General features: G+C 47.1%; 1 protein-coding gene across 2 annotated transcripts in view; it reads left to right on the top strand.

Annotated features, from left to right (window-relative positions):
* DSCAM (DS cell adhesion molecule) overlaps window positions 1–21,308 on the top strand; it is a 640,159-nt gene extending 618,851 nt beyond the window's left edge. For both annotated transcript variants that reach the window (XM_033091571.1, XM_033091562.1), the window contains 3 exons: window positions 2,240–2,437; window positions 3,786–4,088; window positions 20,841–21,308. In XM_033091571.1, the coding sequence (XP_032947462.1) occupies window positions 2,240–2,437; window positions 3,786–4,088; window positions 20,841–21,193 (854 nt within the window). In that variant the 3' untranslated portion in view covers window positions 21,194–21,308. The remainder of the gene's footprint in view (window positions 1–2,239; window positions 2,438–3,785; window positions 4,089–20,840) is intronic.
* The last annotated feature ends 1,940 nt before the right edge of the window (window positions 21,309–23,248 follow it).

The following is a 23,248-nucleotide window of genomic DNA, read 5'->3' as shown; positions in this document are numbered from 1 at the left end:
TATCATTCATACCTTGCTGTCCAGAGAGCTTGGCATTTTAGCATAACTCATTTACATTCTAATCAAGGGGGGAAAAAAATAAAATCTTCCGATAAAGTCTTCTGTGGGATTTTGCCAGTAAAGGATGAAATGTGTCTTAAAATCAATGCCCCAGAGAATATGCAGCAAGATGGAGCATTTTGATGACCCAGGAAATCTTAAAATATATCGATTTGGCTGCCATCTTAATACTTCTTTCCTGCAGTGTAGAATGATGGATTAGGTTCAAAGTCCAATAACTATAAACTTGCAAAGAGGAAAATCCTTCATTTGAAAAGAAAGTCACTTCACCACTTTCAAGTCTCTGCCTCCCGTGACCCAACAGGGAATTATAAACAAGCCAGTGTCATGCAAACACCATATTAAAGCATTCAGATGTCCAGGGTGAGGACATGTGTGGTCAAGTAATGGGCCCTCTCTGAACCAAAAAGGAACGTCTTGGGCTCCATTTTCATCACTCGATAGCTGAGCTGTGCAATTTCTCCTCTCTGAGCTTCTGTTGCCTCATCCATAACGTGGTCTTGGACTGTTTGTGTTCATCCAGGGACCTTTATGTGCCAGGGGTTAGAGTAGACTCTGCAGATGGACCCAAGGATGAACACCCAGCCCCTGTCTTGGAGAGACTTCAGGCTCTAGAACACATAAATAAGTCAGGGTAATAATGCCGCAGGTTGGCCCTCCCGGTTTTGTGCCTTTGAAACTGCTCCGTTGGTGTGAACAGTAAATATAGTCTGCTGTGTTCAGAAGTGGCCAGACCATTTTGAAAGATAACTGCATACAATTCCTCTTTGAGAAGCAGAGAATTCAAATGTGAAAAAGGCCCATCTAGGATCTTATGTTGCCTTTAGGCTGGAGCCCCAGGAAAAAACCTTTGCAGGTAACTGAGTCTCTCCGCTTTTCCAGAGAATTCCAGAAGAGGGAATGCTATAGTCCACTCTGGTGTCCAACGGTCTGTGCTCTTAGAACATCTTTTTTCTTAGCTCACCAAAGAGTCAAGCTAAGAACTCGGTTCACCTCACTGACTTGCTACCTTTGGTTCTGGATTTAGAGAAAGTGGAACCCACCGGTACCATCCCATGTATGCATAAACCTCTGTGCTTTGGAAGGTAGTAGACATGTGAAATCCAGATTCTCATTAACTATATATTCTCCAGATTGAATAGTCCAAGTCTTCATCAAAGTTCAAACAATTCCATTGAAGAGATAAGCTACCGCACGCAGAGAGCTAAGAGAGTGCTAGGATAAAACGGTATTGTCCCTCAGCTCTGGGAACTTGCACTTTAGTTCATGAGTAAAACAGTGGTACTCAAGGCAGGGAGTCAATATGAGGAAACAGTGTCATGGGGGACAGCTGTATTTGCTCCCTAGGCCTGCTACAACAACGGGCCACCAATGGGGTGGCTCAGAACGGAATGGTGTTGTGTCACAGTTCTGGAGGCCAGAATCAAGGTGTCAGCAAGGTCACACTCCCGCTGCAACCTGTAGAGGAGGTGCCTTCCTGCCTCTTCCTAGTTTCTTGTGGTTGCTGATGATCTTTGACATTCCTTGGCTGATAGCTACAGTCCTCCAGTCTCTGCCTTCATCGTCCTATGGCCTCCTTTCTGCCTGTGCTGTTTCCTCTTCTTATCAGGACACCAGTCATGTTGGATCAGGGCCCACCCTACTCCAGTGTGACGTCATCTTAACTAATGACATCTGCAGTGACCCTATTTCCAAATAAAGTCTCATTCTGAAGTCATGGAGGTTAAAATGTGGACATATCTTTTGTGGGGGACACAATTCAACCCATATCAACACCTCAATGTAGAAGAACTGTGGGAAGGAAACCAGGTTAGGGCATATCTGGCTGAGCTCCGGGGTATTCCAGAAAATGCAAATGTCAGACAGTTTAAGTGATGTGCTTTGGGTCATAAAACTATCAAGAGCCAAGAACAAGGCTCAAATTCATGACTCCTGAGCCCAATTCAAATGTCCTTTCCCTTACGGGGTTTACTGAGATGCTGAAGTATCACATGACCACCTCAGGCCGTGAGAGAGAAAGCAAGTGTTCTGGACAGGGATCCTCAGGGAAGGCTCCCTGGAGGGCTGCACCCACAGGATGGGTCGTAGGGTGGGTCAGAAGCACTGCACTCCACACCTTGACCACAGCTCACCACCCTTCTCTAGAGACCAAGCAGACTTTATTCTTGGCTCCTCACAGATCCTACCACCAGGAGGAACGCAAAGGCTGGGCCCACAGCAAGAAACCGGTACGCCAGCCAGTGGACCCTCAACAGGCCCCACCCCACCATTTCAGCACACACGCTTACCACAGACTGGAGGCTGCCGACGCCCAGGGCTGTGGGATCAATGGACAAGGAGAGTGACAGTTACAGCGTCAGCCCCTCCCAGGACACAGGTAGGGCCCGCGTGCCGCCTCCCCAACTCCGGGCACGAGGCTGGCCCACACCATGGGCTTACTCTCTTTCAAGGTCATATTCAAATTGTTCAGCCATTTATCTAACAGCTCCCAATACAACTGTGCTCTGACGATATCAGGGCCCAGTGAATTCTGCAGGATAGAACCAAAGGGCATCTGTTTTGCACGTGTCCTCTATACCACATGCATGCTGCTCTTTCCTTCCCGTTCCCACTCCCCTGACAGAAACACAGACATTTTTCAATTTTCACCCACACCATTGCAATGATTTCTGGTGGTGCTCTGAGGGCGTCTGACCCCCTACCATCTCCGGGATTAAGACGCTGCACTTCAAGTTATGTGACAAGGTCGGAGCACCCTCTATAGGGAACATAGGCTGATCCGCTTGACAATTAAGCAGGGGTTGATTAGAAGGTAAGTCATCTAGTCTATGCCACCAGCCACCAAGGTTTCGCTCCTGAGAGAAGCCGGGGCCTAAGAATAGCTCTGGGTTGCCTACCTCCCCCCAACCTGAAATTTTGAAAAGAAATTATATCTAAACCTAATAGCTGTAGGGAATTTTAATACTCGTGTTCTTTTGTTCTGGATGATATACTTCAAAAATAGTGTTCCAAAGGTGGAGCAACAGCATGTACTTTTATTTTTACGGCTATTATTTCTCTTTGAAGAGTCTCAGAGTTCCACAGAGGTGACTCAAAACTTTGAAACTAGTGGGCTTAAAATGCAAAGATTCTTCCGCCCAAGATGCACCCCTTTCTGCCTTTCTAGTCCCCATAAAGAGTGGCAGACCCAAAGAAAGAGTCTCAGGGATCAGAGGCCGTTCTGCAGAGTGGCCAATTTTCATGCAAACTCACAGCTCCATTTGGAATGCTCATCACATCTGCTTTGCTGAGCTGAGGCTGGAGGAGCTGAACTTCAGAGCTCAAGTCGTTCACTGCCAATTCAAAAGTCTCTATGGCATACATCAATATGCAAGTCCCAGGAGGGAGGGGAGCCCTGCAGGTCATTTGCACCGCCTTCCCGATTGTTTTAATGACAGCCAGATTTTGTAAGGAGGGGGTCCATTACTGCTTTATGGAAATGTCGCAGGCTGGAGGCATGTGACTACAGCAGTGACGTGGTGGAAAGAAAGTTCCCTGAGACCACTTGGCTAAGGCTTAGGAAGCCAGCCTCGAGGTGACAAAAGCGTCCCTTAGACAAAGACCAGGACTCCTGCTGCGTTGTCCAGTGACCTGGCAGAAACAGCCACAAGCCAAAGAGGGTCCTCCGTCTGTGCAAACTGAAAGTGATCGTTCGCCCGTCTTGTTTTCTCTGTTTCACGGCACAGATCGAGCGCGAAGCAGCATGGTCTCCACAGAAAGTGCCTCCTCCACTTACGAAGAACTGGCCAGGGCCTACGAGCACGCCAAGATGGAAGAACAACTGAGGCACGCCAAGTTTACCATCACCGAGTGCTTCATCTCAGACACATCATCTGAACAGTTGACGGCAGGGACAAATGAGTACACGGACAGTCTGACCTCCAGCACCCCTTCAGAATCGGGGATCTGCAGGTTCACTGCATCTCCCCCCAAACCTCAGGATGGAGGACGAGTGATGAACATGGCGGTTCCAAAGGCACATCGGCCAGGTAAGCCAAGCACCACGCGCACCACCTGTTAGGGAAGCTCGTCTTCCCGATTCATACTTGTCTGCCCTGAGAGCCCTTTTTGGTGTTTAGACTGGGCATTCTGTTTACTGACTGTGGCATAGTGAACCACCCCAAAGCAACTGGCTTACAACAACCATCACCTGTTTTGTATATGAATCAGAACTCTGGTCAGCGTTTCATGGGGACAGCTCATCTCTGTGCCAGCAGTGTCAGACAGGGAGGCAAAATTAGGGCTGCAGTAGCCACTGGCAAAGTGGCTCCCCCATCTGGAGAGTTGGTGCTGGCCATGTCCTCCTATGTGGGTTCCCCCACAGGTGGCTTGGGCTTCCCTATAACCTGGTGACTCTGTTCTAAGAGCCAGTATCCCAAGAGACAGTGCAAATAGCTCTTGTCTTAAGTCTGAGCCTGGAAACTGACACATCACTTCTGCCATATTCTATTGTTCAAGGAGTCACAGAGCCCAAGGAGCCCAGATTCTAGAGAGGGAGACTCCCCACCACTGGATGAAAGGAGTAACAAAAATACAGGAGCTGTGTTTTAAAACTGCTGCTCTGAGGGCTTCAAAGGAGAAGGGTCTTACAGTGCCCCAGCGTTTGGGACGTGGTTTGACTGTTACCCAACGTGACAGTGATGGGCCAATGTCACGTCCACTGTAGTTTGGCGTTTGCCTTTGGTGAGCGAGGTCTGGGCGTGCAGAGGGAGCTGCACACCAAGGCCTGCAGAGTCTGGCCGATCATGTAAATGAATGAATGGAGCAGGGCGAAGGGAGTGATGGAGGCCCGGACATTTCACGAGCTCAGTGACAGTCTAGAGAAAAATGACTTCAGCAAGCTCCTGCCAACTGATCCCAAGTGGAAGCGGGGCCTAGTATGAGCGAGTTTCCTAAGAGAAGCCAGAGATCTTGCTTTCATATGATACTCATTTCTTAAGTGTCGGCGAAGATATTTGCATTGTACAGGGCAAATAAAAACCATCTTTAGACTGAAGCCAAACTGTGGCAGCCAGCTGTAGTCATTCTCTGAAGAATCACTTTTTTTTAAAACCCTGCAATAGCTGCCTCTAGAGGTTCCTTCACGGACTGGCCTATCGCTTCTCGTTGAATCCAGTTTTATTTCTCTTTTTTCCATTTCCTGAACCACTATACTGCTTGTATTTCAAAAATTTATCTTCACTTTTAAATTGCTGTGATTCCCTTGGGTTTTATGGCATAAGGCCCAGCTGAAATGAGCCTTATAAATGCATAAAAATATATAAAATAGGAATTGTCTATCCAGCAACTAATCTTCCGAACAGAGTCAAGATCCATGCCAATGACCAATAAAGAATGATGGCTTCATTTATCTTCATGCTGGCTCTCTCCTCAGGGAGACGGTGAGCTGTTATTTGTGGGTATTTTTATTTCAAGTATTTTTTGTTGTTGTTGGAATTTGTATGCAAGTCAAATGCAGAAAAACGTAAGACAAATGTCATGACTTTCTGTGCCTGTCCAGTCTGAGGGTGAGAAAGAGAGGTGGGGAGAAAATGGGCCTTTGGGCATGTTCTCAGCCTTGCTGGGCTTCAGTTGCTGCATCTGTAAAATGGGCGTAGCAGTGCTACCCAGCAAGGGCTCGCTAGCCAATGTACATAGACGTCAATACTATGACACTGCCTCTTGAGAAAAGAAAAAAGCTTTTATTAGGTCAATGGGCAAGGAGACCGGAGGCAAGGCTCAACTCTGTCTCCCAGATCCAGGGTTTGGGGCAAGATTGAAAGGGTTTCAATACCAGACCTTCCTGAACGGCAGACCCTTTGTGTCGGAAAGGTTTCGGTGTTCAGGTTTCACTCATGTCCTGGGCCTGTGGTTCCGTGTGGGTGGGGCAGCAGTTAAGGGTTCACAAGTGTTTCTCATGAGTGCTGTACCTGAGGTTTGAACTTTGGTTCCGGGTCTTGTTAGAAACAGGACAGGAGCAATTTGAGCTGGTTCTGCGGTTACAACATCCGTGCCTACCATATGCGGTTTCTGTAAGTAAGTAGCACATACAGGTAACGTAGTTAAATGGCTGTTTGTGTTGTTGCCTTGTTGACAGTGTGGTTAGAATTCCCAGTGACGCCAGGGTGGTCTCCAGATGTGTTCCTGGCTCCCCTCGTCCTTCCTTCTTTGGTTCATTTTCCTTTAGTGGCCCTTGGCACCCGGGAAGGCATCACCTCTCATGTGTGTATCACCCAGCTAAGTACTTGATGCTCCCATCTAAGATCCCATTTTCCCCTCACAGAATGAGCTCCTGGGTTGTATGACTGTTCTATTTGTGCAGGCCTTAAATTAAGCAAAGGCTTGAGTTTCTTTCTGATGACTTGTTCTTATTGTTTATTGAAAAAAAGAAGGAATGTTTTTTAGGACATTGTTGCCTGGCTCCATCAGAGCAATGGAAAGATCACAACTAATTAAGTTCCTGTCATCTTGATATGCTATTTACACTGTAATGACTTTATAACTTCAGGTATGAATAGTTATTTTGAAATGCGAGTCCGAATGGCCACAGATTTTGTTTTGTCCACGCTAGATGACTATATTGTCAATGAATATTTGATATGCTTTTTAGAGAAAATATTTCATCCTTCTGGAAGCCTTTCTGTTGCTCCTTTATAATACAAATAATTTCAACACGGGGCACAAAACCCAAGATCACAATTTATTATTCTGCTGACTGGAGTCTATGTCAAAACCACCGTTCCTTGAGCTGTGTGCCGTGTTGTCTTGTGGTTCTACCTGGTATCAGTTAGCGTGTGTCTCTGGTTAGTCTTCGAAGTCTCTGGATATCTTTCTCCTCACCATCAGTTCCTCTTTTGATGGCCTTTTATTTCCCCACTTACAACCCCAAGCTTCTAAACTCTCTACAAATCAGGGTCAAGTTAAATGAACTTGGCCAAATCGTGGCTGCAGGAAGATAAGAAACATGTCTTACGTTTCCCTCCGAGTATCTAGCAGATATCAGGCAGCAGGGTGACAGTTCAAAAAATATTTTTAAATGATTTAGTGGAATACATACACTCCTAATGCTGTGTCTGGCGTATATAGTAGGTGCTTAATAAATGTTATTGAATGAATGAATATATCGTGGTTGTGACAATGACAAGGCTGGCCTATTGGTTAAAATATTATAATTGTTAGAAATTATTTGTAAAACATGAAAGGGCACTTACGTGCACTTCGTCTTCCAGTCTAACTCTAAATAAAGCGATTATTTTCTGTTCTTGTCAAAGGAATCTCTTCCTCGGATAAGGGAGTGTGGACAGCTCACACATGAGGCAGGCGTCAGAATCTAGTTTTGGACTTCTAACAATACCTGAATTTTGAATTTTCTACGCCATTTGTGTAATTGTTTTGTTTTGTTTCAATTTGGGATGGCTCTTCCCATCTTAAAAAACATAAAACAAAGCAAACAAACAAAACTCTTTATTTCCAGCTATTTTCCAGAAATAGCTGGAAAGTTCAACAGCTTCTTTTCGTCTTGGTCAAGGTAGCTTTCAATACTTTGATTACAATATCTAGTCTTGGTTTCAGGTCGCATCTTAAGCCAGTTTCTAACATTCTTGGGTTACTTCTACTTCTTTATTCATGATGTTTACCCTGTGCATTCAAGAGATGCCATTGCACAAAGCTCCTTAAATCAATTTAAAGCTTCAAATATGCGACCTAATACGGCCTGGCCCGCTGGCAGCGGGGGAGCGGGGGGCCCTTAGAGCTGCTCTCACACTCTGGGGCTCTGGACTTAAGCGTATGCGTGTCAGCCATTCTGTGATGAAAGCAGTAGACCTTTTCCAGCTGGAAATGGCCACTGCCTTCTGCCAACTTGTTGGTCCTCTGAAAAACCAGTTATATGAAGCAGTTCTTGGATTTTAATTTCAGGATCCAGTATTCCCCTCCCTCACGCTCTCCTGAGTGTGTGTGTTTAATTGAAGAGAAGAGTTGGAGAGTGAGAGGCAGGGCCCTTACCTGGAGGATGTGTGACCTCTGCTCAGGTTGCACCCTCCAACTATGTGTGCCCTTCTCCTTCTCAGTTCTCACTGTGGTCATGCTGCTTTCCTCTGTGTGGTTCTCATGTTGGTTCTTGGATCAAAAGTAGACTCCAGAGATCTGGACTGCCAAATAAGCGCCCCCCCAACCTCGCTCTGCCTGCATCTCTCTTGCCAGCTGAGGACTTGAGCTCTGCTCCTGGCAGGTAAACCGGCTCCCACCTCATGACCCAAGGTGTCACACTTCACTCCTCTCAGACAAGTACGTTCCCTCCTTCCCTTTCTCCTCTGAGTCGGGCAACTGGGGCCCCGTGCCCCGGGCTTGCATCTTCCTCTTCTGTTTTGCACATCACTAAAATTCAAGTTTGGGTTTTTTTTATTAGTTTCAGGTATACAAAACAATGTAATAGCTAGACATTCACACCCCTCACAAAGTGATAACCCCCCCTGTCCCAAGCTACTACCCCTCTGACATCGTATATACGTAGCTGTTACAACCCACTGACTCTATTCCCTATGCTGTACTCCACATCCCATGACTGTATATATATTAAAATTATAGCTGACATTCAGTATTATTCAGCTTCAGGTGTGGTACATTTATACAATGCAGTATTACTCTGTCATAAAGAAGAATGAAATCTTACCATTTTCAATGGTATGGATGGATCTAAAATTCAGTTTTGAGATTTCTAGCATGATGTTATTCCGAGAGTTGTGGAAAGAGTTTCCCTTCAAGTGCAAGTATCTTTAGTGCCTACACATGTGCATGTGTGCACACACAAACACACTCACACACATGCACACATACACATGTACATTCACACACATGCACACATATACCATGCCCATGTACACACATGTAAACATTCACAGCATCCCTGTGCATGCACGCGCACACACATGTGTACACACATTCACACACACCATGACCATGCACACACATACACATGTGTACACGCATGAACCATGCCTGTGCACACATACATGCACACACATACACATGTGTGCACATATTCACACACACACACCATGCCCGTAAACACATGTGCACATGCACATGTGCACACACATGTAAACACATTCACACACGTGCCGTGCCCATGCACACACGCACACCTGTGCACATGCACACACACATGCACACATGCACTTACACTGTTGTCCTGGCCTCCACTGTCATAGAGATGGCCCTGCTTCGTCCCTCCCAGCCTCTCCACTTCCTTTTCTTCTTTCAGCCCGTATTTGTTGAGCTCGCACTCAATAACTGACCCTGGTTTAGGAGCTGGGGATACAATGGTAGACAAGACCTCAGAGAGGGTAAAAGGGGTCCAATATATGGTGATGGAAGGAGAACTGACTCTGGGTGGTGAACACACAATGGTGAGAGATAGATGATGTGATACAGAATTGTACACCTGAAACCTATGTAACTTTACTAACCGATGTCACCCCAATAAATTTAATTTAAAAAAAGACCCCACTTTGAAGGAGCTCATCTCCCTGGGGAAGTCAGACACTAATCAGGTACATAAATGATATAGTTTCAGATCATGGCGAGTGCTGGGAAGGACAGAAATTCAGGGAAGGGGATAGAGTCCAGCAGGTGGTGTTTTGGAGAGGATGGTCAAGGAAGGCTTCCACGAGGCAGTGAGACACGAGCTGAGACCTAAATGATGGATGGGGCAGAGAGAGCCAGGCAGAGATCCTAAGGAAACAGTGGTCCAGAAAGAGGAGAGAAGATAAAGGCTGGGAGACTGGACTTAGTCTGGGAGCTGGAGTTCCCTCTGAGCTGCCAAACAGACAAACTTTCAAATACTCCCTAAGTTTAAGGTTGGAAGGACTGCGGGGCCATCAGCAACACCTCCACATACTGCTCTGCAGTCCCATTCAGGTGGACTTGGACATTCGACTGTGCTCTTCCTAGATCCCTGTTGAAAACCAAACCTCTCTGATGTGCCTTTGCAATTTCATCTACTGAGGGACCTCCTGGAATTTTAGCTTGGTGTCCCTCAGATGCAAAGTGATGGTAGGACTTGTTCTGAAGGGTCCCAAGCTTGAAACTCTAAGCCCACTTGCCTTCTGCACCCACGTGCTCCCCATCCTGCCACTGGTTACAAGTACCTGAGCCTGCTGACCTTTCCAAGCTCTGTCCAGGATGGTTACAGCTGCTGCTGTCTGTGTGTGTCCTCTAGTTCCCGAGGGTGTGATCTGTTCTGACTGCCCTTTCTCTGACTTCAGCGCCCCTTAGCTCCCTGTTCCTCTTGGGCGTCTTATTGGGGTTCAACTCTGGTTGTTGGGGAGCCCACAAGACATGGAAGGTGAGGAGAAGGCCGGTGCTTGACAGACCTGTGACGGAAAGGCAGGAGGGCTCCCTGTGTCCTGCTGAGTGAGCAGAAGGAAGCTTCTAGATTCCAGCGCTGCAGGTGACAGCAAAGGTTCTCACCACAGTGACAGCATCTCCTGAAAGGCCCTGTTAAAACACAAATGTGTTACATTCATGTATTAACCCATATTTATTGAATATCTTCTCTATAAAAAGTACTGTGCGAGGTGTCATCCACAGCATGAAAGTGTGAATATTTGAAACTACCACTTCCGACAGTCTCCTTAGTTGATCAGAATAGCATGTAGTATCACAGGCAGCAGACAGAATAGAACACAAAAGACGGATACGTGAGGAGGTCAAAGAAAAATCCAGCTTATGGAAGACAGCTACTACCCTCCTACACACACACACACACACACACACTCACATACACTCACACAAACACACATATGCACTCACTCAAACACATGCATACACTTACACACACATACCCTCACACACATACACACACACAGACTACACACACACACAGACTACACACACACACAGACGACACACAGCCCAGTGAGATGTCACGATGCATCAGGAGCAACCTGACGGTCCTGGGAACACACAATAGGTCAGACGACGACAGCCAAGACCATCGTCTTTCAGTGTTGTCCTATGTGGATACAGCTGGCGCCAAGTTCTAACGCGTGCTATTTCCCAAACTGGGAAGCAACAAGCCATGAATCCAAGTGATGAAGCCAACCCTGTCCCATTGAAATACCTCGCGTGGCTCCCCACTGCTTTCAGGACAAAGTCCTCCGAGGTTCTGAGAGGCCAGGCCCACCCTCCTCACCGGTCATCACCCCTGCTCTCCAGGCTCCAACCGCCTGCCCCCCTAAACTTCACAGACAGCTCTCTCCTGTGCCGGGAATGCCAGCATTTCCAGGCTCCCTCAGTCCTGAGGGATGACCCAAGCTTCCAGCCAGGGTTCCTCCCCGGTGACCATGGTATGTGGGTCCCCATGGGTCTCATGTGGGAGCTATCTTTGAACCTCATGGACCCTTTCCCACTGGGGGCTTCAAAGTCCCTGCTAACGAGTTCCAAGCTTGCCTAAAAGTTGGGGCAGATTTTCCAATGGTGCCTTTTGTTCAAAACCACTTTAGTTCAGCAGCCACAAACTCAAAGCCAGTATAGCTTTTAGACTTCACCAGTGAGTAGGAGGAGGGCCATATCGATGAGCTCTTAAAAATGCATGAAGCCTCTTAAGTACAAGCCAAGGATGGGAACAGAAGCCGGGTCTGTGGGCCTCTGATATCAATCTCACATTATTTATTTAGGGTTTTTCCTGGTTGCCATTTGGGAATGAGGATTCATTTACCAAGAGAGGTTGGTTTACAAGTTTTCATTACCATCCTGCACCATTAATTTTAAACTAAAATAGTGTTAGGTCTTACCTGCCTCTGGTATAAGCGGACTGCATGCTTCCCTTGTAACCAGCTCTGTGGTGCTGTATTGTCATGGCAAGTCTGGTCTGTGTGGCTTTTATTGAAATTGTCAGAACTCAAGCACTCTGTGCTGCTTACTTTTGCATTAATATCCAGCTCCATCGAAGCCTAGATATCAAACCTTGTTAGAAATTGTTGAAAGATCCTTTATCTGTGGCCCAGGGGAGATGTAGGCCCCAAGGGATTCTGAGTCACTTTCATTCCAAACGAATTTCTTGTGGAAGCCTATGCGTGTCTCAGAGTTGCAGACTAATAAAGAATTGCACAGACGGAGGCTGTCGCCAGGTGCCTGGCAATTCTAGGCTCTCCAAAAGGCATTCATTTGTCCCACACTTATCTCCAAAGTCCTACTACAGATGCGCTTAACCAGTTTTCACAGGTGAGAGAGTTCAGAGCAGGAGAAATCTTTCAGGCTTACAGGTACCCTTAGAAAGTGTGGTGCCCCCTCCATAAGAGCTAAAACCGGAAGGGGTCATAGAACCACTTAGAGGCAGAGGCAGGAGCTCGGCACAAAGCTTAGAACTCTCTAAGTGGAGCTTTTCCCATTGTTCTAAGCTCCTCAGCTCCCATCAGGTCGAGTTGGAGAAGGACCTCCTGGCCACTGTTGCCTGGGGCCTCCCCTCACTTTCTGCCATGAAGCCCTGAGGCCATAAACTCCTTGTGGGCTAGTTGAGGCTGAGGAGTATGAGTCCTTATTCTGATAGAATTCAGGGCTCTTCACGTGAAATTAAAGTGAAATAAGGATCCACTTGGAGTTCTGAACTTGGGCCACGTCACTAGCATTTCCCCACGGCAGAGTCCTGCTTCGTGGTGGGGATGTCCCGGGCATTGTAGTCTGTCTACAGCATCCCTGGGCTCTGTCTAGGAGCCAGTAGCCAGCCTCCCAACTGTGACACCCCAAAGTGTCTTCCTTCAGTCATAGCCACATGCCCCCAGGGGGCCAATCCCGCTCAGCTGAGGACCACTGCTCCCGATGTGACGTCTTTCCCAGGTGTGTGCATGGTGAACAGCAGGAGCTGTTGTCTGAGAATAGAATCGTGGAATGTACATCCATTACAGATTTTCAGCATCGATTCATTCTTGTTGTTTCAGTATTGATTTTTGCCATTCTTCTTCCAAGGCTAAAAGGCATTCAAACTTTGTGTGTGAGTCTGAATACATTGAGCAAGTTTGGGAAGCTTTGCTTTCCTCATGGGGTGGGAGAGTCTCCTGGTTTTCGACGAAAGCGAGGCGGGTTTAATATAGCAGCTTTCACAGAGTCGGCCAGCCATGGCCTGGAGGCCCCTTAGCGGGAGTGGCAAGCTTGGAGCACACACCTGTGATGGCTGTGGGACCACCAGGGCAGCTGTGCTGGTTCGGGGCTGGAGGCGAGGGGTTGTTATGGCAGCAGTGAGCAAAGCGGATAGGGACAGAGGGAGAAATCGATGCTGACTTATTTAGTCAGAACTTTTGGAAATATTAGTGGCACCAAAGTTCCCCAGAGGGCAGTGACAGGAGGATGAGAAATGGACCATTATGTCAAATAATAAAGCATAACTTGGAAATAATGGCGAAATTGCCCCTCATTTCTCAAGGCGTGAGTCAAAGCAATACGCGGTCTCCAGGCAGCAGGGTGAGGGTGCAGCTTGTGGTCTGGGAGGGCTGCAGGCTGATGAGGCAAGGTAATACGGAGGCCCCAGGGAGGGTGCGCCGTCACTGCCGGGCGAGGGGACAGAGCCCTCTGGTCATCTGTCATTTGTCACCTACATCTGTTCTCACAGTGCCGCCTCTCAGTGTCTCTCTCTCTCTCCACTCTTCTTTGCCACGTCCCACTACTCAGTTCACTGGTTTCCTTTTCTGTTCACCTTTCTCTATTTGTGGCTCTTTGTCTCTTGTTTTCGTTTCGCCCTGGTTCTGCGTCTCCATGTTTCTTCCGTGTGTATACGTGTGTATATGTGTAGTGTGTGTGTGTGTCCATCTCTGTGATCCTATTCCGTCTTTGTCTCTCTTTCCCTGTCTCTGCCCCCCCGCCCCGGTCTTTCCCGCTCTCCGCGTTTTCGCTCTCTCCTCACCGCTCCGCCTCTGTCCCTATCTCGCCCTCTCTCTCCGTCTCTGCTCTCCTCCCTTGTGCTCACCCTGTCCATCCATCTCAGCCCACCTGACCCCAGCCTGGTCCAGCATCCCAGCCCCTGCCCTCGGGTTCTCAGAGCACTTTCTTCCCAGCCTCCTTCCCCCCTTACCCTCACTCCTGCCTCTGACACATGGAACATCAGTGTCCTGAGGGTCACAACACAATGGGGTGCCTGTTGATGATGCACAAATGCGCGGTTAAAAGCCCAGAAGGGACTCCTTGGCCCGCTGTCACCGTGTTTGTATTCACGCTGAGTTTGGGAAGGCTGCTAACTAGGTTTAGTTAACCTGGAAGCTGCTAGAAATGCAGGCAGTTAGGTAAGCAGGGTGAGAGGAAGACGTGGGAGGGCGTGTTTGGGTCCCCAGATCCTTTCCCTCCAGCTTTCCGAATGTGAGCCGGGTCCTCCTGCCAACCTCTGCCCTCTTCTCCATGGCTCATCTTCCCCTCAGTGTGCTGTGTTCCCCTCTGATTTTCCTTCCACTGTCTCTTTCCATCACACACACACAGAAACACACACACCACACACATATTCACACGCATGCACACACAGACACATATATACACCCATGAACATGCACACATACATAGACACACAGAAATTCACACAGAGACATACAAAAACATACATAAACACATACATGCACACACACATATACGCATGCACACACACATGTACACACACATGTACACACACACACACTCTGATGCCATGTTGCTGTACAGCACTATGCACTCTCAGTTTTACTCCTTTTCTGGGCCTTTTATTTCATGGATGGATGTTTCAGCAGAAGGGAAACAACACTAGAAAAACAGACAGAGAGAGAGAAAGTGGAGAGGAAAGCTGGAGGGAAAGCAAGGGGGAGGAAGTTAAATCACAGACGATGTATGTCCTTGCTGAAAATAGGCGTGACCTCCACTGTCACTGTGTCACTGCAGACAGCCCTCAGGCCGGGCTTTGGTTCCACCCATGTGTGTGGATATCAGGGGACATGTGCGCCTGACAGAGGTGACTCCGGAGTTCAGAGCAAAAGATCTGAACTCCTGGGTCTCTGCTACTTCGAAACTCAGAGAGGATCCTGGGTGATTGGCTCCGGGCCCCGGTGCTACGGGAAGAGGTGCGGTGGGTCAGACAGAGTCCTTCCGAGAGGCTCTGCTCCCTCCTGGAGGAGACTCCAGGAGCGCCACTTCCAACCTTGTCCTGGGGGCCAGCTGGACAGGCGTCTGCCTCCCCAGGGAGCGGGAGAGCTAGGGGAAGGACTCTGGCTTGGCCTCGGTAGAAAAGGAAGGATGGGTGACACGTTAGCCCACCGAGGGGCTCCTATGGCTCAGAATACACGTTAGGGACCCCATAAAACACAAGCATGTTGGCTGCCGTCATTAGTCATTAAAGAGACATCCCCCTTTGATGGACGCAGAGACGTCCCCCTATAGTAGAATTATTCAGAGATACTTCGCGTGAAATCCCCAGCTCATCCCAACCAAGAGGAAAGAGCATCTGTATCTGTGTACTGTGGCTCCTGTAACAAATGACCAGAAAATAGATGGCCTAAAACAACACAAATATATTCTCTCACAGATCTGGAGGCCAGAAGCCCGAAATCAAAGGTGTCAGCAGGGCTGTGCCCCCTCCAGGAACTCTACAAAAGAATCCTTCCTGCCTCTTCTGGCTTCTGGTGGCCCCAGGCATCCCTCGCCTTGCGTCTGCATCCCTCCAGCCTCTGCCTCCTTCATGTGGCTTTCTCCCCTCTTCTCTGTCTCATATCTTGCTGCCTGTCCCTTATAAAGACACATATCTTTGGATTTACGGCTCACCTTAAATCTAGAGGATCTCATCTCAAGCTCCCTACCTTAATGAGGTCTGCAAAACTCTCCAAATAAGGTCACATTACGCATTCTGAGGATTAGGACATGGACATATCTTTTGGGTGAATACTAATCAACCCCCTAAAGACAGAAACCAAAGTATGAAAAAGAGTTCCTGGTTAACTTCCCTGGCAGATATCCAGCCCCGAACTTCAGCCAACCCTGAGAAGGAAGACATCTGACAGCACATTTTCACATCCATTTTCTAATTAAATCATCCCGTAACCCTAGGCGGTAGATTCTTCCATCAGTCCCATTTTATGAATGAGGAAACTGAGAATACATTTGTGCCAGTCAGATTAAATGCAGGCAAAGTCACCTAGACCTTCACTCTTTTTTTTTTGTTTTCCCAGACCTCTACTCTTAATCTCCACCGTTAGAATCATTTCATTTTTCCCATATGAAACAGGCAGATGAAGAGCAGGGAGGTTAAGAAAAGCAGGGGTGCCAATATCCAGATTGTCACCACAGTTCTCTGCTTCACTTCTCTCTCTCTCTCTGGAGTGATATGGGGGTTGCCTTGGTATCTGTAGGTGTCTGAAGAACATAGGAGGTGGACAGATGGTTAGAGAATGCATTTTCCCGAGTGGTCCTTGGACTAACTAGCACATGGGGTGGGATTTTAATGGACGCAAGTGTCTTTAATAAACGTAGCTCACTACCGATTCCTCTGGTGCTTCCTTCTGTGTAAGTGCATGAATTATTAAGAGAACTCATTTGCAGCATCACAGTGTTGAAAGAGCTACTTTGGGTGCTAATCAGAAAACACAGACTGTCGAAAGAGCTAATTAGAGCATCACACAACTTAATAATGCTTTGCCTGCAAGACTGGCTCACTCAGAGATGTTGGATGTTCAGAAATACGGGGCAGACATGCAGTGAGCAAACACGAGGAGCTGTTGCTTAGGAAGAAGTGGCATTCAGGATTTCCAGTTCTCACAGTCTTTTTCAGCTGCCCTGACCCTCTCGATCACTAGGGCTACAGTGGGAACCCCTACAGATGGGGCAGACATCATGGGCTTTGTGCCTTATTTCACACTCATTTGTTCCACGTAATCTGGGACCTGAGCATTGCTCAGGGACCAAGACGTGATTGCTTTTAAGGGGTTTAATAAGCCCTGTTCATTCATTGAGGAGCTGCTGGGACAGAAACTCATTCCCAAATCTGTGACAACACGTTAGAAAATTTCAAGTGTTCAAGGTTTAGTTGGGTCTCAGAAACAGCATGAGACAGACATTCTTGACCTACATTTTTAAAGAACCCTGGAGGGAAGTGAATTCCACATTTTGTCAAGTGTTTGGAAAAAAAGTGATAAAAAGTAGTCATGTAAATAAATGAAAGAGCAAATTAATGTAATCTGCTTATTAGGCTCTTAGTACTAAAACATAATCACTTTAAAAATTGGATATGTAAAAATCCACAAACTTCAAAATTTGGAAAATTAGAGTGTGTTGATTCATATATAAAATGTTCTTCACACTACAAAATAATTTTCCAGTTTAATTTTTAATGACAGCTGTTAATGCTTTCATGATATTTGTTTGCAAATAATTAACCTTCAATAGAGAAAAATGAAGAATACATTCACTACCATAAATGAAGATAAATAATTTTCAATGACATCATAAAAGGCATTCAGGACATGAAGATTCATTTTTAAAAATTAAATACTTCCATTTTTTAGGAACAAGTTTAATACGCATCACAAGATATTCCTGGACCTCAACGTTAGACTCTATACTGTCAGGCTTCATGCCACCATTTTTGCTAAGCCCAAACCCAGATACATCAAGCTACTCAAAGCCTTCTCACAAAAATGCCAAATTAGGTAACTTCTTTCCTAAGAGTGTTATGGCCAATTTATTGTCAAGGTTTTTATTATTATTGGGCTTTCCTTAGATCCAGTTCACTGTATGAAGCCAACTTTGAATTAGAGTAGCTTTGATTTCAAAGAGACAAATCCAAAGTGTCACTGGGCCATTTTAGTGGACTACGTGCTCCAGCTCCTAATGGAATTATGGAATTACTCACCATCACTTGGTGGGATAAAGATGTCCTTAAGAAACCAAGGGGAAAATGCTAAGTGGATTTTTGCATCATAAATACCAAGTGACATAACAATGTAATGCAAGGACATGGACATCAACTTGGTAAATTGCCCAAACATAAGGTTCCTCTTATTCTAGGGGGAAAGACTCCTTAGAAAAGGAATAGCATTTTGAAAATTCCTATGCTCATTTAAGTTGTATAAAATGTGTTTTTCAGTGGCTGTCTTTGTGGTGGTTCTAGTTCTCTTATACCACTGCGTAGTCTTTTTCTCCCCTTTCACGGGTTATTCCCTTTAGTGAGAAAACTTAAATTTTTGAAGGTTCTGGGGTTAAAGCTACTGTCTAAATGCACACAGCTTCCATTATTTTATTACTTTATGTCAACTAGCTAATGACAGCCTTGCTTGGGACAGGTGTTTCCTCAATCCTCCCCGCCTGTGCTACGAGCCCAAAGGGGCTGGCTGAAGAAGGAAAGCAGGGAATACTGTGCAAGTTAAGCGATGAGTTCTGCCTGAGGTTATTCAGATAACAATGCCCACTAGGTAGGTCCTCTTAGGTGTCCTCCAACCACATCAAGCTCAGCATGTCGGAAACCAAACCCATTACCTTTTCCCCCCAAAATATGATCTTCCTTCTAGACATCTCTTCACATGAATGGTTCCACTACCCACCGAGTGTCCTGTATTTGAAACCTGGGAGGGAGGCCTCTCTGACCCCTCCTTCCCTTCCACCAGTCCCACCTGTCATCAATTCTGAAGCCATTGTCCTCGGGCGCGTTTCCTATCTCAGTGTCACGGCCTCTTGCTTCCCAGTGCTGCCCTCTGAGCGCAGGCCGTCGTCCTACTCCCTCACCTACACATCCTCATACTGGGCGCTTGGTCTCAGGACTGCACGTCCCCAGCCCACTCTCTAAGCAGAGATGCCCGCCTGTTATGCCACAGAGGAGTTACAGACGAGCCAGGATGATGAGCTCCTCAGCCCCCAAGACGACCAGGAAGAGCCCCCTGCGTTCGTCCCAGCATGCTGCCCAGATACCCCTTGTCTGCGGGTGTCTTAAAGTGAGAAAGGGGGAGGCACCAAGCTACAGAACGAGCGTCGTCTGGTCCCAAACTGCCAGAGGTCAGAGCTAAGTTTAGTCCAGCACAGGCCTGCCTGGGGAATGTCGGTTGCAATGTATGTCTAATGCCTGGTCCCTCAGTGCGTGCATGCATTGTGGGGGGCCCACGAGACGTATGAAAGACTCGAAGCAGGGTCATGACGATGGGAATGAGAAAGACTGAAGAGCTATTTTTCCAGTAGAATTAACCTGGACAGGAAGGTGTGAATGGGGGCTGTGATTCCAAGCACTAATACCTGCCAGGTGGGGGCAACATTAAACAAGAGTGGGCCCACAGGAGAAAATTGCACTGGGGGCCAGGTTGGGAGCGGGGCTGGCCATCGCGAACTGGGTTTATAGACTGTAGCATTTAAAATTCAGTGTGGACGTTCATGTGAAAATGTCTAGCAAAGTATCTGAAATTCAATTTTAGGGCCCAGGAGAGGGCCAGATGGAAAGAACGGATGTGAGAGCTCTTCATAAAGAGATGACGCAAGCAGCTGAGCCCTCAAAGAGAAAGGGCTGAGCACAGGCCACTGGGAAAACCCTGTATTAGAGGATGGGTGGAGGGCAAGGATCCAGTAAAGGACAGTGACAAGTGGCTGCCAGAGCTGTAGGAAGAGATTGGGAGAGCAAAGTGCCATGGAAACTGAGCGTTCCAGAAACAAGATGATCAATGGCATCCTGTTATAGATGGTACAAGTTGGATGAGAACCAAGAAAACACAGAATGTGATGAGAGGTCATAGTTGACCTTCAAAAGAACGATTTCCACAGCTGATGGTGATGGCAGCTGTGCCACTTCAGATTTTCCAAACAGCAGACACCAAGATGGATTAGATATGCAAGAGATTTCGTGGGGAGATTTCTCGTGGAGAGTAAAGAAGCAGGGAGCAGGTAGGGAGAATCCACAGACCAAGACGCAGATCCGACACCTGTGAGAGGAGGGAGAGGAGGGTTAGTGCAGGAAGAACGTCCGACCTCAATGCTCTGATGGAGGCTGCAGGCAGGACGATGGGGAATGCCCAGCTGGGAGGACAGGTACCCTGGGCGTCCAAGGAGTGCAGCTGGAGACCCCAGCTGACGTCTCCCCACGGAGGGTTCTCTCGAAGGAGACCCTAGGGTGCCTTCCCGTGACCCCATAGAAGCCAAAGTGAGGGGTCTCAAGAAGGAAGTAGGAACACGAATACTCTGGTGTAAGCTTCTCTTTCCTCTACACACAGCACTCACTGAGACAGAAGACTCCAGAGTCTGGCAGGTAGGCAGAGCCTGGTAAGGCGCCACATGCTCTAGGATTTCCAGCAAAAGCATCAGAGAAACTCAGTGACTTCAGGGTCATACAGTTTGGGGGGATTGCCGAGACTAGATCCAGTGCTCATTGGTCTTTCCTTGTGGCCCCTGCCTCCTTCCTCAAGCCCAGGGCTGTCCCGAGCACTTCCACCCCACCTAAGGTCCCTTCTAGCGTGTTTTACACCTACTGTGTGCTGTCACCTTTGGTGGAGGTTTTTCTTTCCGTTGTGGGGTTTGGCAGAATCTTTTACCTCTAGTTCTCCAGTTAAAGCATGACATTGAGGAGCCTAAGTTTCTGAGCCATATAGAAGCCTCCTGTTCCTGGGCCCCATGGGAGAAGTGTGAGGGTGAATCCACGGGCCTTTGCAGGGAGGGGTTTGGAAAATCGCATCCAGGTGCAGTGACAGTCCCTGCTCTGAGCCCTGAATAGCCTGTCCTGCTCCCAGGGGCACTTAGCAGCCGGTTCGCCACATGAAGAAACCAACTCACTGCTCTGTGTTTCTTTGCAGGTGACCTCATACATTTGCCTCCATACCTTAGAATGGACTTCTTGTTAAACCGAAGTGGCCCAGGCACCAGCAGGGACCTGAGTTTAGGGCAAGCGTGCTTGGAGCCTCAGAAAAGCCGGACCCTGAAGCGCCCCACGGTCCTCGAGCCCATCCCCATGGAGGCGTCCTCCTCCACAGCATCCAACAGAGAGGGGCAGCAGTGGCAGCAGGGGGCCGTGGCCACATTACCTCAGCGAGAAGGGGCAGAGCTGGGACAGGCAGCGAAAATGAGCAGCTCCCAAGAGTCGCTGCTGGACTCCCGGGGCCATCTGAAGGGAAACAATCCGTACGCAAAATCGTACACCCTGGTATAACAAACAGCATGACTGGACAGCGGTTGTAAATACAATTTAAAAAAATTCAATCAAAGCTACCTTTTTTTTACGGAATTCCAATATTTATAATTAAAGAAAATTGCCAAAATATATTTAAAAAGAGAGAGAGAAAATACTGAAAGCACAGACAGTGCAAAGACTCTCCTGCTGTTTTTTCTGTCTGAGTGTCAGCTCCATCTGCCTGGGCATCTGATTTTTTGGGAAAGAAGTCCAGTTTTATGATCTTCACAGGCTATTGCATTTTTACTGATTTTCTACACAGTGCATGGGGGACTAATTACACCTTCTGACTGGAAGTTCTATCACACAAGACTCAAGTAAGAAAACAGGAAGAAAAATGACCCTCTTTGTGAATTTAAAAGGAACGCTGATTTGGGGCAATGGGGAAACTAGTCATGTTTGCACACTTTTCTTTCCCATTAGAAACTCGGTCCTCAGTCTGACCTTCTTCTGTTGTTAATTAGGACAAGTGCCATCAGTGAAGGGGAGGGGGGAGTCAATTTGGTTTTCTTTTTTGTTTATTTTTTAATTTAATGAGACACTCTTTGCATTTTGTCTAAGCGAAATAAAGAAGAAAAGGTTGTCTGCCTTTATTTCAATGTCTACTTCTCTCGTCTCCTACTGATTGCTGGGTTCTCCTTCCTACGGATGCTGGCGTTTGCAAACACCAGGGCTGAGCCCAGAACCCAATGTGATAACCAGAGAGGATACCCACACTCCGAACTCCCTGGGAATGGCTGGGAAGAGCCCAGAAGGTGCCGCTGGCCTCAGTCATGAGGGGCTGGCCAGGGATTCGAAGCCTCCCGGTGCTCTGCTCCTCGCCTCCAGAACAGCACCTGGCCCCCTAGCTGCACCAGAGGTCGGCACACTATGGCCTGCAGGCCAAATCCAGCTCACTGCTGTGTTTATAAATCAAGTTTGCTTGGAACAAAGCCACGTGCCTCATTCCCATTTTGTCTGTGGCTGTTTCATGCCCCAGTGGCAACACTGAGTAGTTACAGCAGCGATGGTGTGGCCTGCAAAGCCGAAAATGTTTACCATTTAGCCCGCTGCAGAAAATGTTTTCCAAGCCCTGTCTCGAGTCCCACGTGCAGCCCCAACTGGAGAAAGGAAGGGAGGACCAGGAGGCCTCCACATATCCTGCCCTCTGGGACCAGTCCTGTTGTGCTGTGACTGGTATCTAAATGTGCAGTAGGCCCTCTTAGTCTGTCTCCTCTAATCCATTCCTATGTACCCAGAGGAAACCAGTCAATGGTACATAACGTTCCTCTGAAATAAACTTTTTATTTTCCTTCCTCTCAGTTTAAATTATTTACCTTGGGGCTCATCCTCAGAGAGAAGTTACTCTTAAACAGTATGAACTGCGTTCTTCATTTATGACCCTTACATAGTGTGCTTTAGAAAGGGTATATAATCCTCCTGCAGCACCCACACCCCATTCCAAACACTCTTCCCTCAAAGGGAAAGACAACTAGGTCTCCATGTCAGGTTTGGCACTGAACAGAAAACATGATCTGCACAGTTGCCCAGGTAACAGACTGCACAAGTTCCTTCATCTCCCTTAATATTCTCTATAGGCTCCTCGTTAAGCCACCAGCATAGAATGGTGCCAGTTATTACCATCTGGGCACATGTTCAGACGTTTCTTTGCTTTCTCCCTCCTTCCCTCCTTCATTCCCTCCCTTTCTACCGTTTCCCCAAAAATAAGACGTAGCTGGACAATCAGCTCTAATGCATCTTTTGGAGCAAAAATTAATATAAGACCTGGTATATATTATATTATGTTATATATTATATAAGACCCGATATTATATTATATTATATTATATTATATTATATTATATTATATTATATTATATTATATTATATTATAATATTATATCATATTATATTTTATATTAAAGACCAGGTCTTATATTATAGTAAAATAAGACCTGCTCTTATATTAATTTTTGCTCCAAAAGACGCATTAGAGCTGATTGTCCAGCTAGGTCTTATTTTCGGGGAAACAGGTTGGACCCTCCTTGCCTCCTT

Source organism: Rhinolophus ferrumequinum, chromosome 2, assembly GCF_004115265.2.
Source record: "Rhinolophus ferrumequinum isolate MPI-CBG mRhiFer1 chromosome 2, mRhiFer1_v1.p, whole genome shotgun sequence".
Classification (NCBI taxonomy): Eukaryota; Metazoa; Chordata; class Mammalia; order Chiroptera; family Rhinolophidae; genus Rhinolophus; species Rhinolophus ferrumequinum.
Note: the sequence above shows the minus strand (reverse complement) of the source record. Positions and strands in the feature narration are given on the sequence as shown.